At 34.3% G+C, this 19473-nt stretch overlaps 1 protein-coding gene across 5 annotated transcripts in view; it reads right to left on the reverse strand.

The window, feature by feature from the left end:
• LOC108563798 (carbonic anhydrase-related protein 10) overlaps positions 1-19473 on the reverse strand; it is a 167958-nt gene that overhangs the window by 34238 nt on the left and 114247 nt on the right. For all 5 annotated transcript variants that reach the window (XM_017922581.1, XM_017922579.1, XM_017922578.1 and 2 more), the window contains one exon: positions 289-425. In XM_017922581.1, the coding sequence (XP_017778070.1) occupies positions 289-425 (137 nt within the window). The remainder of the gene's footprint in view (positions 1-288; positions 426-19473) is intronic.

Genomic DNA, 19473 nt, shown 5'->3' on the forward strand with positions numbered 1-19473 from the left:
CAGGGGCTGCGCCGTTGTATTTAGTTTACGTGAACGTGTGTGTATGTGCATGTATGCAACCTCCGACCCTTCGTTTAATGCCTGAGGGTATAATAAACAGGGTAGTTGCAAGTTTAGTTTATTATGGTATAATCCTAGTGTGAGAGATAAGTTGACACACACACTCTGGATGGGCCGGGCATGCAAACATGTGTGCATTATACGTGTGTGTATAGAGGGTATAGCAAGGGTAGGTTGGAGATAGTGGATGCACGTGGGTTAGACGGAGAGATCAAGTAAGCTCCTTACCCGATGTTTGTCGATGTGCAGGGGACGTAGGTTGGGGTCGAACAGGAGCTTATTCGGTTCTAGATTAACCGGGGACTGTCTCCTGCCCTTGTTGCACAATGACCATTCCGGATTTATTAGCCCCCAGAAAGCTGGACCTGCAACAAAGAAGACCATCATTATTATTAGAAAATTCAATGATTTACAAACTGCACAGTAAATAATAAGCAAATACAGCAATACCTTGCATAGTCCGGCTTCGATCAGTCATGTTTAATTATAGTCCGGTTTGAAAAGTTCAAAGCACACTAAATTATAATTGAGCAAAATTAAAAGTAAATTCTAAAAAAAATACTATAGAAAATTATTATTTTGTTATATATAAATGATCGGTTTCAAACAATTCATTGTCGGAACCGATTACAGTAACTATGCGAGGTATTGCTATTTAATGTTACCATGGTTACTATTGTCGGTTTGTTAACAAAAATTGATAGAAAAAGACATACAATTTAAGGTTTTTTGTTGATTAAAGTAAGAAATACAAAAACATTTATATAATATATATATTGATTACTTAACACAAACATTTGACACATTAAATATCAAACTTTGTTACGTATTGATAATATATTAAAAAATAACCTAAATTCCATTTTTTTTCTAAAATTATATAAAGCATTTACAAATGTATTCAATAAAATAAAAATGGATGATTTATTAAAAATAATAGTCCAATTCACTTAGAAATAAAATTTTAATTAAGATTTAAAATTTTGTTTTTGCAACTAATTAACAAATTGCCTGGGCGTTATTGTTTATTAATTTTATTATAGAATATTTCTTATTTTTAAGGCATATTTATTTCTCTTTTCTAGAGAATTTATATTTCTTTGTATATATATACTCTAGTCAATAAATAATATTAATACATTTTTTTTAATATTGATTATTAATATTTCTAAACAATTTTATAAGTTGAGTTTCTATAGGGTTGGTAAGTAGGTAATTTCTGTTTTCACAAATAAATAGGGTTATGTTTGACTTCTGTCAATGTTATGATTTTTTCTTTTTGTCATTTGTCACTTTTAGTTTATTTTAGAAGATGACCTGAAATCACACTTGGTTCAGTTTTTTTTTGTGGATAAAGATCAGAAATTCTCTGAGAGCGGCTCATAAAGTTGCCTGAAAGATGGAAAACAGTCGTGGGATAAATTGGAAAATATACAATTGATATAATAAATATTATGACGGCAAAATTTATTTCTATTTAGTGATACGGTGGTAAAAAAAACGTAATTTGTCAGATTATCGGCGTTTGTGAAACTTTAATAGCTCCACATTTTTTTTGTTACTTTTTCGCTCATAGATATTCCAGATTACGCACAGTATTTATGTTTTAGTTAAGTTAAGCTATGTAGTGTTATTCCTTTTTTTATCCAGTTCATTTTCCGCGTTTTGTTCGCTAGGCATTCATTTAATTACCATAAGAGAATGGGGGTTCTCTCACATGCACACGTTCTCTATCCGTCTTTCTCTTTCTCTCTTCTGGGAGATGGAGGAGTTTTTTTTTTGGCGTCGGGACGCTCTCACGCGATCCGGCTATAACACGTCGCGGCGCTCCCAGCCGACACTGAATTATGGTCAATATACTTTATGGCGTTTCTTGTAATTCATTCCCGTGTAGATTAGTGCCGACCCTAACCCTCCTCTTCCACCACCATTGCTACCACCTTCTTCGCATCCCGCAAATTATAAATAGATTTCCTCGATGCATACTCGATCACACGAACGTGTGCACGGTTGATGGATTCGCGAAACTCGACGATAATCCGTGTTGTCGTCGAGTTTATTTTGTCAACGAAAATAACTTATTTTACCTTTGAAATTACGTAATTCGTAATAAAAAAGAATGCACCAAGGCTTGCATTTCTATACATAGTATTGTACAATCAAACATAAAAAACGAACGTTAATGCACATACATTTAATGGATTAACTTAGCTTACAAATAATCCAAAATTTCATCGCGTTTTGTGCGCGTGGGTATTACCTGTGATTTTATTTTATAACCTACATCAACTTAATCATGATTAAAGGTGCACATGCAGTTTGTGGTCTGTAAAAAATAATTAATGCATGTATTTAGAAAATGTCTATTAATGTATTATCCTAATGTAATACAGAGTAAACAAAAATATCTAATTTAAAAAAGTAACAAATAAATATTTTAGAAGTATTTTTTGGTTTATAAAATTATTTTAAAAATTAAGTTAGGAAGAAATTAAGATTTTTAAGTAAATAAGTGATGAAAATGTTAAACATTAAACTGGAGGATGTGGGAAGTGCTCCGGGTATCAATTCTGGGTCCAATTACAGCGATTCTTTGCTGAAATTTGTGCGTCAAGTTTTCGTAATTTTGGTAAGCAATTAGATTATCTGACATGGTGCGAAGATAATTACGACTTGCCGCATGGAGTTTTCTCGATTAAGGCCCCATTCATGCGGCAGTCTGAAGGGTTTCGGGATTTGATTAGGGCCCCTAGATTTTAATTGCAGACGCGACGCGATGTTTGATTTTGTCTCTGGTCTTTCTCTGTCTTTCTCATCCCCCCTCCGCATCCCTCTTGTACATTGTTGAATAATATTTATGTCGGAAAGTTTCCGCTGCGTCAACAATGGCTCTGGATCTCCGGCACTTGCCGCTGTTCCCGTGTCCTGAGTGTCTACTTTCAACCAATTCATCATGTTTTCCTTAAGCGGCTCCTCCGTTCCCTTGGTAAATTCTGTATTCATCCTACACGCCTCATCTTCAAAACTCCACCAGTTATACACCCTCACCCCCTCCCCAAGCAGATCTTCATCTTTGTCTGGGACACGCACGGTCGCACGGATAGAGACGGAAACACCGCCGCGAGTTCCATTAAACGTCACTGTCAAGAGATGTGCTTCCTTCCTTCCTCCGCCAAGCCTTGCTGCGCCATTAATTCTACTTCTACCGACGGGTTGATATTTTAATTGAAACTATCATTCCTGGCCTCCAGGCATCTCGCAGCATCTAAACGTTCCACACACCAACACAACCCGCAACCCCTTGATCTGAATGCCGCTGCGTGTGTTTGCTTGCCGTTTGCGGCGGATAAATCTCGGGAAACATAATTATCGCTGCGCTGAAATCGAGCTTGACGTACGTCTACCATTGCGGTTGGCCTCACCGAATGCACATCATTTGTCACGAACATATATAACTGTAACTATTGTCATCCTATCCGATTACCTCCAATTTACACCAAACATAATTACAAATACACCATTCGCACTGCAAATACGTCTTAATCTCAAAAACGATTTGTTTAAAAAAAAACTTTATTGGACTTTTCGATTACATTAGGTATTCCGCATTCACTATCAAATTTGCGTACCTGCCGTAATATTTAACATAATTCCAAAGCACTTATATAATTAAATATATTTTCTGAAAGTAATTAAAACATTTAAAAAAAAAAATAATTTAGGCCATCGAATATGGACAAATAATTTTAATATTTAATTTAAATAGAATATTAGTAATTTATTTTCTTATCAATAATATAATTTAAAAATATTAAAAAATGACCAAAATAATTCAGAAGACAAGGCAGAAAATGTTGAATATTTAATTTCTTTTTAAACGCAAAATTATGAATAACGTACGAGAAGTTTAGTAGACATAATTGTGCGGATCCACGGAAGCTGGCAATTCCTGTTCGGTGGTGAGGTTGTTTTATGTACTTTCGCCCCGATTCCTATTACATCATAATATTAGCGTTGTAGGAGAGGATGAATGGAATCCGAAAAGTATTCCGACAACTTATCTCGTTCCGTTCCGCCCCGAAAATGTGTTTCCGGAAGTTGTGCACTTAGACAGGTGTAACGTAACGTTTAACGTCCTATCGAGCGCTGAAAAAGCGCCCCGAGTGTAAGTGGGAAAGGGCAAGAAAAGGTTCGCTCCGCCCACCCGCGAATGGTATTTCTTCGGTATCAGTTTGTTGTTGGTAATGGGGTTGAGTGGGCTTGTGGCGGAAGGTAGTTAGCAACTTCGGTTCGGATGTTAACTGCACGAGCGAAAGCCCCAAAAACCTTCCAATCCACACCCCAACACACACACAAATATATACGTACGTACACAGAGAAACAGAGGAAAAGCGAGCTTCGAACGTGTCAATTTGTAAATGTAACAAACTGGAAAAGACTTTCGCAATTACGGACCTCTTGAACTTTCGCATTCTGCGCTTTTCTCATGAGCGAAACGTTAATTTTCCGACTGCAATTTGGATACACCTGACCCTCCTCTCTCTCTCTTGTAGAAACATCTGCACACCCAAACCGAAAACTATTTGGTCCATCTCCGCATATCTATATATACTTTTTTAATATCACTTCTAATTATAACTTTCGCGAGCGCGTTATGTTTTGTATATTTTTTTTTTCGACAACTTTTCCTGTTTCGCTCTCCGCAACACGACGGAGACTAATTTGAAAACTTTTGCTCCATCCTGTTGGCCAGGCCCACCTTCGGAACCATTACGTCTCGTAATTAAGGATATTTTATTAAAAGGACTAATCCTCCGGAGTCTTGACATTAAAAACAAGCAAATAACTACATCGACACTTTTGATATCATTCGCGCCGCACCTGTGGTTCTCAGCATTTATTGGTTCACATTAAAAACATTTCATAATTTACCATTAATTATGAGAATTTATATACACCTACAATTTAGGATCCTAAATCAGTGCTTATGAATATAGATTAATATTGCATGACTTTAATAAATTTCATGTAATGCAAATTGCATATAACAATGTTGTTTCTTTTAAGCGCCATCTAGCCTCAAGTTAGTAGGTAATCTCTCAATCGGAAGTAAAATATTTAAAATTACTGTAATAATGAGTATAAATTGTGACGCTAATTCAGAAAGTTAAATTTAGGGAAGCAGTGCAATTATTTTATATACAATTATAACTTGATCTCATTAATCAGAACGTTGAGATATATGTAAAAAAAATAAAAGGTCAAAACAAAAGAAGAAAAAAATAAAACAAAGGGCAGATATATAGATATATACATATAATGGAAAGATCGAGGTGAGCTGTTAATGTTCTTTTTAGTCGGTGGCGGCGTTGTTTCGAAGGTCCGAGATAAAAGTGTTTCCATGTCGCGGGTAGGGGGGATTAAACCACTTGCCATCATTAATTGTGAATCGCCAACAGCAACTATTTCATTAAGGCCGGGAAGAAAGTGACGTGAAGGGAAATGGAATAACAAGAGAGGAAAATGAATTGAGATCGGCTCATCAAAATGACAGATGAAAAGAAAAACGTGACGGGAAAATGAGTATATAAGTGTGCTCGGAAGATCGCAAACACTACGTTGTAATGGACAACTAATTCCTTTATGGATTATTAATTAATACGTTAAGGATTTTTGCATCTAATTTTTTATATTCAATCACACCTAATTGTAATGCACATACACATGAGGTAAATTGCCTTTGAAAATAAAAAAAAACGAGATATGTTTTTTGCATTACAAAATCCAATAATTGAAAAATATGACTATCCATGGATTGAGTTGTCAACTAAATATGTTAAATGACAAATTAATTAATTTATAGTTTGCATTAACATAAAATTATGAAACCAAACATACATGTAAGAGTTTGAGTTGTCTACCAAATATATAAATAATCATAACAAGCCAATTCATATTTTTTCGCAAATAAAATGTGTTGATGTTCAGTGAATTCGTGCTTTGCTTGAGCGGCGCTGCGGGTTTGATTATAAAATTTGGCGCTCGACGTGAGGTCTCCGGCGCTCAATTTATTTGTAAATAAGTAAGAAAATCCTCGCTTAATCTCATCGGAAGCTCCCCGGGAAATATTTCCGAAGCGATAATGAACTTGGTTATCGCATTAAGGATCAAATGACGGGGTCGAGAGACGGGGCCGTTTTAAAATTTCCTCCGGCGACCTCCGAATTAAACTGCTCCGCATATAATTGGTCCCTCCTTCGGCCAATTTACTTTATCTCAGATACAGAGAGGGGGACGATGCGTTTAGGAAATCGAACGGGGTTGAAGCAGATAGAGAGAGTGAGTGTGTATTTGTGTTAGATGGTGAAGGAGTGAGCGAGAGAGAGAGAGAGGAAGAGAGATTTAAATCTCGATTCCGGGCATGGCGTTCTGAAAAGGTTTCCTGAGGCGCGCCCCGAGAGTGTTCCTAACATCTTTATATTCTTTTTAAAACTCCTCCGTTCGTGTCCCGCAACGGGAGCGACGAGGACCGAATGAGAAGTTCGAGACGGTGGAGGGGAATAAGAAAAGTGGCTTATTGCACCTGGATGTTCTGACAGTTTTTTGTTTGATAAACACTTTGATCTGCTCCATTCAGTTGGTAAATCTTTTTCCGTCGACGAGCGAGAATGAAAAGGTGTGTCTATATGTGTTTGTTATATAAACAGAGGAATAAAGAAGGAGAATGGATACGACGCAAAGTTTCCACTTTGTAAATGAAAACGCGCTTTTTTTTCTCTCTCCATGCCGGACGACGACAAAAGCCTCTCTCAGTCCACGTGGACGCGGCAAACCATAATTTAAATATCAGATATGAGATTTTTTTAAATTCGTTATAACAAGCTTTCGTTTCGCATATCAAAGCTTTGATGCATTTAATATTATTTTCGCGACGTACACACAAATTATTGCAGACAGAGTCATGCATGCATCATGCTCTTTCACAAAAAAAAAATAAAACAAAAATAGGGGAAACAAAGTATAATGCGGATACTGTTGTATGGCGTGATTAAATTACTAAAGCAAACCGACTTTGAAAACAAAACGGCGCGCAATCAAATATTCTAATAAATAGGTATGGCGTGCGCCGTGAATACATTAAATTATATTAATTATTATTATCAAAAAAATGTTTACGTTAATTGGGTTGCATATAGCAAACGCAATCGATTGGAACGCCGACTATCGGAGATAATCTTCAGTGTGCAGAATCAATTAATTCATAATTTTATTTATAATCTGCTTAAACATAGCTACTAATTAATACTGTTGAATATTAGGATTAAATTAATAGAACAAAGTAACTGTGATGTAGCATGTATTACAGAATGCAACACGAATCAGTGTAATGCCTAGACCATTCAAAGGCATTTGGCGGCTGTGCTCTACTAAGAATAATGCACAAACATCATAAGAATGTTGTGGGTTTGCGCACATGGCTACTAAGAATATGCGCAGAAAAATATTACATTAAAGTATGGTTTTCCAAATTTTTCTTGCAACGGAAGACTTCGTAAATCATGAAACGTTCACGAAAGACATTGTTTATTTTTTTTAGAGTAGGTAATAACATAAAAAGATATTAAAAACATGAGAAAAAACATTACTTATTTAATAATTATTTCATTCCAAGTTTTCACGGAACACTTATTAACATAGTTTGGAGAACCCTGCATTAAAGTATCGTAAAGAGTATTATAATATGTAAAAAATACAAATATTAATTATCAAAAATAAATGAATATTTAAAGTTTCTAATAAAACTTTCCTATTTCATGAGATGTGGGTTGCATACTAAATTTAAAAAAACAAAATGGAGCGCCCCTCTAGCGGTTCAAATGCCCGCACCAGCTAAGTAAATAGTTGAAATTGAGTGCGAGTATTGTTTAATGGCAAACAGTGCGGTGCGATTAAAGTTTAACCGACGTTGCAGCCGCCTGCGCCGTTCTTACATAATTAACTTGAGGTTATTAATTCGACATCCCTGCCCGCCACCTCGATACGTTACATCGAAACAGATGCGGGTAGACTTGATAACCGCAAACAAGGTCAAGGCGCTGTTTATTTGGGTCCCCGTTAGTTCGCTCCTCAGATTCCAAAATATAAAAGAAGTATTTTCAAAATGTAAAATTAATCAATTAGAATTTATTTCAATTTTTGAGATTGAAAATAAAACAAATTCATATTAGTGATTTGTCTAGTATGAGAATCAACTTCCACAAATATTTTAAAGGATACCCTGAAAAATTTTAGTTTCTTTCTTGATTTAACTAATTATTGTAGACATGAAGATGACATATGTAATGCCATATCAGTTGTTTTCTTAGTATTACACTCAATTTTCAATGAGATACTTTTCTGTCATTTGGATTTCATGAATGTCTATTATTATTTGAAATGAAATCATTAATAATTATGGGTTTAAAATAACATTGCTATGATAAATGTCATGTGAACGGTTTGTCTAGGATTAGATATCGCTTATAAGAGGAGTTGCCGGTATTAGTAATTATTTGTCTGCAGAAGATGGGCTTTTGGAAATTGCGGAATTGTAAGGGCAATTATGTTTCCAGTGTAATTACTTGAGAGACTGTGCAGTCCCCACGAAGATTCGCCCACCCCACCCCAAACAGCGCAATTAATCATTTCCGAAATAAAGAAGTTCCCGAAGAAATTGGACACGAAACGTTTCAATTTACAAACTGCTCGCAGAGTTACACTGCAGCCACACGTGTGAAATAAATATGAAAAATTATATATTGAATTATTTTTTAACTGAAATTTAATAACTGTAATTATTATTAATTTTAACGATTCGTATAAGTTGCTGTAGGTTTAATTGGTAATGTTCGGATGAAATGATTTGCGTAATCGGGGACGATAATTCCGTTTGAGGGAGTTTGTGGAGAGGTGCAGACTGACTATTAGTCATCAGTTGACACGAGACGATAATTACCTTAAGTTGGAAGTTTTGCAAATCGCGGTCGTTGTTAGTGGAAAGGAGAGGACAATTTCACAAACGTTGAAGTCCTAACCATCGTCTCCCACACTTGGCCGGATAGTTTAATTGAGATTATCCGAAGTTGCAGCATCCCCGTGCATCACCAGTGTTGGAAAAGAAAAGAATCTCCGGTCTGGTTCTCCTCAATGGCGGTCATTAATAATCCTGAGAGTAGTTGATGATGGTGGTGGTACGGTAAGGATAAATAAAGATCGTCATCGTCGTCGTTGCTGTGCAATTTGCATAATCGAGTCGTCGCTCATTTGCGATGCGCACATGTCATAAATGCACAATGAAAGGCGAACGTCGTTAGGAAAAGCTGCGTCGCTCCATCATCGAGCATATAACTCCGCAAATCGCGGTGCGATGCGAGCTAGAAACAATGAGATAGGGCCCAATTTGCTGGAACGGTCCTTCTCACCCTACTTTTCCTCATCCTCATCATCCCAAACCATCTCTCCTACTCTTCCATTCGCTAATTGCTAATATCAACCATCGTCTCCACCCAGAGGAGAAGAATCCCAATTATCCTTTCGCTTGATAATTCCCAGATATTATAATTCCCTTATCTGTCTTCCCGAGCGATAATTGCAAATTACTTTTACCCCATTGTTCTCGCCGCCACCGACGCCGCTTTACTTACTTAAAACAAAAACGCAATGCCATCTGCAAATCTATTGACAATTTCTTTTTATTCAAATTCAACAAAAGTCTTATATAAATGAAATATATAATACGCCATCCGTTAACAACAATACAACAATCGTACTGCAGTTATTCTTAAAATACATACGTTTTAAAGGGAGTAGCAATGTCGTAAATCTGTATAGGTATAAAGAAAAAAATGAAATATGAAACTATGTTTTATAATTGGATGTTTTCGATGTGAAATGTTTCCCGTGTGGGGAATGGTTGTAGAAGGGCGCAAGAAGTTTCGTTATTCGGCTGCGGTCGTATCGTACGATTTTATGTTTCCATAATTGAAAAGTAAAAGGTCGCGTGTGTGCGACCGTAATAGAGTATTATTCCTTTCGGAAAGTTTCCCAATTTTCGCGTGGATCCGCCGGGGGAACCATAAGGTCCAAGGAGGAAAAAGTATAAAGCTGGTCTTAATCAAAGTTCAATTCGACGTGACACGAGGTGACAATAATACCCAGGGCTCCGGGACTTTATTGGCTATTGCCTTCATCTGATTCCCAACACCCTCACACACGTCTCGGACCCTGAGACACATAGACAAAACGAGGAAGGGAGAAGTAAAAGAAGGAAAGAAAGAAAAGTAGAAATAGACAACAGGCAGGAATCTTCATCTATGTTATATCATGCCTCTCTCATCCTCCTCACCTGTTCTCGACGATTAGAGGTCGGACAAAATCGAAAACCCAGAGGCATTTCAATCAATTCCGTTCTCACTCCGTCTGCTTCATTTCTCTCTCTGTCTCTCCTGTGAGTATATTCGAAATAAAAGAATGATGAGGAAAATTTAATTTCTTCGGCATTATTCGATGCGCCGTTCGCTTCCCCGGAATAAATTAATCCTTAATCAAGCGCGCTTTGTCCGACAGAAGAAAGGACCCCCAATCCAGGAGCGAGCATTGTGCCAGTTATTTTGTCATAACAAAAACTTATCCATAGATATGGACGGATGGATTGGAAATGAGAGAAAGAGTTTTAATGAGCGAAGACTCTCTCTTTCTCTCACCCTTTTTATTTCCAGTCATTCATCCATTTCTCTCTCTCTCTCTCTCTATACGTCTATCTCTTTGTATATCCTCGGCTCGATAATGAGAACGGCGACCGGAAGTACGCAGTACAACAAAGACCTCGCAACTGCCGCTAATCACGCGATTCGCACCTGAAAATAATTACCCAAAAATCCAATTTTCAGCGATTCATTTAGATGCTATCGTCGCGCCCTTGCGCCATTTAACTCTCTCTATTCCTTTCTTTTTCTCTCTCTTTACCCTGTTCGAAAACCGTTAAAATTAAATCAATACTGTGTCTATTTTAAACATTATAGTTGAATTTTTTATTTTTAACTTCATCAAAATACAAACACAATACAAAAGTGAATAAAATAAAAAAATATAATACACTAAAGATTGATTTGGAATGCATGAAACATTTTTATATTATAAGTCTAGACTTAAAAACAGGTTTTGTAGTTGGAAAATCTGGTTTTCGAATTATCTAAATTTTATCAATTATTAGATGAAGGCATCGCTCGTTAAAAACCACAGACTAGTTTTTCACATATATCAAAAAAACAAATTTTAAGGTAATATCCTTTAGTTTTACTAAATTAAATTTGTAATATAAATAATAGATGTAACGAATTGATACAAAGTTTTGAAAATTTCACATCTCGATAGTGTTCTGTGGATTTAAGTTGCGTTCTGAAATCGTGAACGCTTATGTATTTTTTGTGCGCCTCTGTTTATTGGAATAAAAATTTATACACAAAGTTCGACGGGGAGTTCGGAAAACGAGCCGGTGAGAAAAGAAGACGGCGCACGGAAAATCGGTGCGCTCCGACTCAATTTAACAGACGCCTGGGCACAGAACTGTGAAAGTGTCGTTGGGATCAACTCATTGGGAAAATTAGTTTTTCCGCAGTTGAAAAGGCCTCCAAGAGACGAATTTCTATTCCCTTGCATATGAAATACACATCTTCGAATGCAAATTTGAAAAAGAAACATGATTTCTTTGTTAAGTAGTTTATTTATGATAAATTTCAAATAATCTACAATTTTTTATTTTAGGTAATTTATTTAATTTGCAACCATGATAATTTTGCCTAGCTTTCTTAATGGAGAACACTTAAATGTGCACTATTTGTTTTATAAACTAAACTACAATGAAAAATAAGCAAAAATTGTACTGCTTCAAATATGTTTATGATTATTGTGTGGTGGAATTAGCTAACGTTTTGGAAAATTTTTGCTCTTATACGCAAATATTATGCGCCCCATTAGATAGTTTTAATTTCCGCCCGGAAGGACCAGAAATGTGCGAAGTGCGACCCCGTACATGAATTTGCATGTTTTTAATCGTTCCAACTACCCCTACTACAAGTACGTGCATACAACTGCGAATGCATGCATGCATAGTGGTAAGTATACTGCGGAGCACACGAAACGCCCCGTGTTCATTACGTTTTAGTACGTCCTGAGGCTAACCAAACAATCTCATAAACACGGCTTAAAAACGTGCACAACATAAAATTGAAGATAAATTTCAACTCCATCACCCCTAAAAAAAAGTACACACCCCTTCGAAAAAAAGAACTTTTAGTATGTACTTCATTTTCTCGTAATCATTGCATCATTTTCAGATATACATTTAGTATCCTACGGTTACAGTCAGTGGTGGATTATTCATTAAGACAATGAGAAACGTGCCTAGAAATCCCCATGCTATAGACATTTTCCTATAGTGATGATGGTGATACCCACCAAAAATAATTTTCCTATCTGATATTAAAACAATTTTATTTTTTGAAAGTATAAATATTTTTATTTATACATTTCAATTGAATGTTACATACCATAACAGCTTTTAGATTTGATTTAATATTATTTATAACATCCCTTAATTTTTATCTTTATTACTCAACTCGGCTCTATTTCTGCCCTCGTTCGGCTCTCATCGATCTCTAAAAAGCAATGTTTTTTTTTTTTTTTTGGTACGATTTGACAACCAATTTTTAAACTATTTATATCTATAAATATGCCACACATTTAATCATAAAGAAATCCATATATTGGAAGTTTAAATGCGCAAATCAACATTAAATATTAATTTTGATACGCGTATACACTTAATGTGTATACATTTGGAAAGTTCCTAAAGTTTGTCTGGCAAACTGTCAACATCAATTATGCAGCATAAATCGGCGTTTAAACGAATCGACCTTCGAAACGCTATTCGAAACACTGTAATAGTTGTTAAACACGAGAGACGTGTGCACTTTAAACTACTTTTAACGACTGGCAAATCAAAGAGGAAAAAATATTTCTATAAACGTATTTTAATAACAATAATGGCAAAGCCAACATGGATTTATTATTATTTTAAGTTATTTCAGTTTTTTAAATAAATAAAAAAATATAACTACTATATTCAATGTCAAGATGTTTATTGTTTTGTTTTATATTAAATATGACAAGTAAAAAAAAACTACATTTCAGTTTATGTAATCTAACAAATCAATATCAATATTTGAAATAAAAATGTATTTAATAAGAAGAAAAATATAATTGTTTCTTAAACATACAGGGTGGCACAAGTGAACTGCAACTTTTCAGAACGCTGTATTGTTTTTATTTGAAATTGGATTTTATTGAACCAAAAGGACGGTTGTTCACGACTTCAAAACTTTTTCGTACTAAACATTTGCATTTACTATCGACCGTCACAGCCTCCCAAACTACCACAAACAGTAGTACTTGACTTCTTATAGCCGTTTGAATGTCTAAATTCCGATTGATCTTTTTTCTAAGTAAATTCAATCATTTTGTTTGTTTACGAATTTCTCAATTGAGAATTTTTTCTCGTCAGACAAAACGATATTTGGCATTTGTATGCGTTCGTGAAAGCGCAACAGCTCCTTCGCTCTATCGAGTATAGTTTTCTTTTGAATATTGGTGAGATCTTGTCCTTTTTTGGAACTTGTAAAGCTTCACTTTGAGTTCGATTTTGAGTATTTATTGCATGGTTATTTTCGATATGTTTAGCTGAGTAGCCATTTGTCTTCCACTACGTCGCAGATTTCATTCAATTCGAGCCTTACGTTTTTGAACCACTTCTACCGCAAATCTAGTATTTTTCTGTCCACTAAAATAGTATTTGGTAACACCATTACTTGTTATAATCTGTTATGGTTCGAGACACGAAAGATTTATTCACATTAAGGTGTTTGAGGGCTCCAACAATAGCCATTTTTGGTTTTCCGCTCAAATAATGGGCTATCACACTATTAAGTTTGAATTCCATCACTGATAACTTTTTTTCAAAAAAACTGAGATGAAAATGCTTCCGCAGGCTTGTAAACAATAAAATCTGCTATTATTAGGCGAAATATGAACACAACATATTTAACGGTTCAAAAGTTATGCAGTTTTAAGTTGGTTGCAGTTCAATTGGGCCACCCTATATTTTTAATTTTACCTGTAAGTAAAACCTGTAAGTTGGTCCGAGTGACCCACCTAGCTAATCCAGTATTTTATAGTACACTTTTCAGTAGGAGCATAGCAGTCGCGGCGAGAGGTACTTATTTTATTGTATATATGTACAATGTATTTCTTTAGTTTACCATATACCCAAATGGGGAAGATCTGTAATTCTGATGTCCAGTATGCATCACACTAATACAGTGAATGAGAATACAAATAAAACTTATATTAATTTTGATTGAAAATATCATTATCATTAAATGATTAGAATTAATATGTGTTTATTATAATTTATAATATTTAAAATAATAATATTTTAAGAGCAACATTAATTGTTATATTTCATATGTCAAACACGATAATCAAATTAGATTTACTTGATCCGTAACATTATATATTTATTTATACAATATATAATTTGGTTTATGAAGTGATTGATGTTGCCTATACTTCTAGTTCGATATTTCGTTGCCTGGCATCGGTTCACTTAGGTAAGCGATTTTTAAGATGAATTTCCTACGTAAATATACATGTGTGTATGTGAGATATGAGAATGATGTCTGGGTATATTCGTAAATATAGCAAGAGCTTTAATGGAATAACGTGTATATATATACGTATACACACAGGGAGTATGTGTGAGTGTGGGGAGCACTTTGGAAACCCATTAGGTGTTTTTGTGTCGGACAGGTGAAGCCAAGGAGTGGAAATAATGCCGCGGGCCGGTTTTTCTTGCATCATCTGCCGTTTCCCAGAACATAAACCCTGGTTGGCAGACAGGGGGCAAAAGGCAGCCAGGCGAACAAGGATGCAGCGAACCTAGCCTGCCAACCCGAATCCTCTCGAGGGGACTGGAACAGTACTGCCCTCTGTTATCACTAATACATCATTCAACATTCCAAATATTTCAAACCTACAATATTCATCTGAAATCTTTTATCTTATATTTTTTTATACAACATATACAAAAATAACAGTTCTTATCTACAATTTCTGCTATTTACTCAGCGTGAAAAGACTCAATAAAAAATCAGATTCTTCTCTAAATTGTATTTCCTTTTTTATATTTTACATACAACGGTCCAAAAATACAATTCTGGGACACCGGGACATCTAACCAAAAATCGAGACATCTGGTCGCCGTCACTACCAGGTTTTGGTTGCATAACTATTAATACCTATACGAAGTTTATTTTTTGTTTTGTTATGAAAGTAAAATACAAACTATTGTATTAATATGAATGGAAACATAGAATGTCGAGGTTAAAAATAACAGAGGAACGTGTATGAAATTGAATTTTTCGTTTATTTTTTCAAAAATAACTTTTAATTAAAATAAATAAATCCGGATACGCGAAGTTCGTCCGCACAAAATGTAATTAAAATAAATACACGGCCTGCGCGGATGGTTGCATAGTTATGACAGAATGCACGGTGAAACCGTAAAATTTGGTTTTCCTACTTTGTACTGGCGTGCATGCAATGAAAAAAATAGAAGAGCGGAATGTTTGGAATTGTAATAAATTAGTTCATTTTAAAGTTGTATTTTTTTTTATCTTTGTTTAATTATTTTTTTACCGTTGTACCAAAAAATATAAACTACACTCAAATAGATAAATTTGTAGCATTTATAAAGTATGTAAATAAAAAAATTGACTATTTGACTTAATCGAGTCAATTTTTAATTGAAATAAATTATGTCTGCAGCTTTCCGCATTCCGGTTCAACGTTCGTTTTTTCCCGCTTTTTTGTTTTGTTTTAATGAAAAACTTTATTTGATTCGTTCCATCGATTTTGCGCTGTCAGTGGAACGGACAACAAACGAACATAAAATAAACAGTTCCCATTTATTGCGGTACATAACATGTTTTAATTATTTTCAAATCGATTTTAATATGCGACAGGCAATGATGAACGCGAAAAAAAATACACACACACACGACTAAATAAATGTTCACTGCAACAAACCGAAACAAAGCTGAAACAAACTATAAAAAAATATATGAAAATGTTATACGGATGTGTGAGTGTATTAATATGCGTTCTGGATTTTGGGCAATTTCACCGTTGGCTATTAAGTTGATAACAATTTTTGGATTCCACCGCGAAAATTCAATTTTTGTCGACAATTTAAAGTCCGAAGCGCTTTGTGTAACGAATTTTGGTTCGTAATTTGTGGCTGCAATTGTTTAAAACTGCCATCTATTGTTTAATAATTGAACTGTTTTGATTTTGACTGATTTTAATTTTATTTATTTAGAATTGTAGTATAACTTTCGCAGTTAAATATTAAATATTTTTTATTCTGCATTCTTCCGTTTCCATTTGATGTAAATTGTGGTTATTTTTCTTGCTGAATTATTTTATTTCTTTGCACGATAAAGGTTGGTAACGGTGTGCAGTTTTGAATAAAAAGTTGCCTACCAAAACAATTCCGCATGGACATAGCATAAATTTCTTATGCGAGGTTAAAGGGGGGTGGCGCAGGCCGGTCGGGTGTGGGAGTTAGACCTGAAATTTTACCGTTATGGTTTTAAAGTAAACCGCACTAAATCTCTGAGGGGGCGGCGTCTCTCCTCCGCACCCGTAACCCCCGCGGCTAACTTGTTTTATTAAAGAGAACGAGTTTGCAACGAGGCGGCGGCGGTTAACTCGGCTTGAGTTTAACTCTCGGCCCCCGTTGTATAATTATGGGATTATGCGTACATACATATACGGCCGCACACAATACACGTGCCTGCGCCCCGGAATTCAACTTATTCAACCCGCAATTTCAACGTGTATCACCGTACACGCCGTTTAGGGCATTGTAACAACCCCTGTTAATTACACAACCTCATCCCAGCATCGCGTTTGCTGCCCTTTCAACCCTCTCTAACTCATGCAAAATCACATTTGACGTCTGTCAGTTTAAAGAATAGCATAATTTAACCTATAATTTATTAATTGTTATACAATCAACCTCATTTGGAAGTAATGATTATAATTGAAACTAATTTAACTCTTCGCACATATTTATTATATTGTGCTATTACATTTTATTTTAGCAAGTCAGTTTAACAGTAATATTTTATTATCTACTTACAATTTTTTTATACAAATAATTATTTTATATTGAAAATTTTACAAAAAAATGAAACTCTAACTACAGCTATACCAAAAAGACAAATAATTTGCTTTGTATGCTCAAATACAAAAATATGTTACAACTTGGTGTACCGAGTGAAAAGTGAGACTGTTACAAAATTTATCACACAAAAAAATGAAATTTTTCATAATTTCGATTTAGTTTTTCATTTTATTGTTTCAAATTCTTTGTATGACATTGTCCTATAATATGTATTGAAATGTAAGTTAATTCACAAAATACATACGTAAATATATGATTTTTTTCATTTTTTCTTTCGTTTACACAGCCAGTTTTGTGAATATATTTAAAATAAAATAAAACATTTCAAATATACATTTGTAATAACTATTCTTGATACAGTAATATTTTATTGCAATCCAAAAAATGGTGTTGTTGAACTTTCAATAAAAACAAATTAAATGAAATTTAAGTTATCTTTAGGACGATCTTCTACCGATCGGTAGCGTTAAGTATTTTCATTCCTTTGCAGGACGTGTCGGCATCAGGAAGACTGCCATTTAAACGGAACACTATGTACGGCAACTATATTAGGAAAGTGGACATATACACAGATGAGATCTATAGCTACCAACACCAATCATTGGGTGGGATTGGATCCAAAATTAGAAGCCTGGAAGATGCGGAAGATTCAGTGATCTTATGTTGGTTGCCCAGACACCAGGATATACACCCTATTCCTCGTTACGGAGGTTGCTGAGCTGGCTAGAAGCGGACACCGAGGAGTATACAAAATATTAAAGTTCACTATAGTGACATTTTCCCAACATATTACGGATTCCTCTGAATGGCAGTGTAGATTTGATGGCGAAAGATCTTATAAACAGAGAGTTGAACCGGAAACGAACCATAAACAAAAACCTAAATTAAGCAGAATTTTTAGCAGAACCCTAACTTTAACCGGAACGTAATTGGAACGATATTTTAATAACGGTTAATATCGGTTAGAACAAAAAAAAATAATGCTTAATTTCTGTTCAAAATTGAATAAAGTTACTTATCTATCATCGTCTACAAAATCAAATACCACATCAGCTATAAATGAAGATTGGCACGGAACTATTTGTTCGTCAAATAATGAAATATAAAAGAAAAGAAAAAAAAACTAACAATATTCATAACTTAGAAAGAAGGGAATCCGCAAAGGCTTTCCAACCAATAATACGGTTCATTTCTTTTTGTCATTAATGTGTTAAAATACTGAGATAAGTACTATATTCCCAAAATTATCAAATCTTGCAAAAATAATATTGTCTATTAAAACTTATATTAAACTTATATTCATTAAAAGAATGAATCTATCAGAGGAAAAAATTCAGAACATAATAATGTGTCGATTAAATATTAATTTTTAATTTTATTTTCATTTTAATTTAAATATGATTTTTTCAACTGCATAAACTGATTATTTCTTGTTTATTTTTTTTTTATAAAAAAACATAGTTTGTCCTTCGTTTTGAACTATTATTTATTATTTTTGCAAGAGAAAAGATATTATACAAAAACGTTAATATTATTTTCTTTAATTGTGATTATATGAACTGTGACATTAATTATTTATGTATTTTCCTCCTAATTTATTAGAGTTTTAATTTATTTATGTGCAATGTTTTTGTATTTCTTAAATTGTATTTTGATTTTGTTTTTAACAATAAAATAATTAATTTTTAACTTTAATTAAGTTTTCTTTGTTTTATATTTGCAATTTTATAAATGATATCAAAAGTAAGAAAGAAATTTGATATTTAAAATTAAACCAGTAGATATGTATATCAGTAGATATTTGATATTTGACGCGATTTTAAATTTTAACTTTAACTAATTGCAATTGTTTTTTTTCTATTTGAAATTTAAGTTTTAATCGAACCGAAACTAAACCGGAATTTCTAAACGAACCGAAACTGGAACGAAAAATATTTTCGAAGTATTTGGAACGTAAACCGGAATGAAATTAATTTCGGTTCGACACTCTGCTTATAAGGCATTAAGGTATTATACTATGGTTTCAGTAAGACAGTAAGTAGACAACCGTGATTCTAGAATTCAGAAGA

Source organism: Nicrophorus vespilloides, unplaced genomic scaffold, assembly GCF_001412225.1.
Source record: "Nicrophorus vespilloides isolate i.1.1-1 unplaced genomic scaffold, Nicve_v1.0, whole genome shotgun sequence".
In the NCBI taxonomy this organism is placed as follows: Eukaryota; Metazoa; Arthropoda; class Insecta; order Coleoptera; family Silphidae; genus Nicrophorus; species Nicrophorus vespilloides.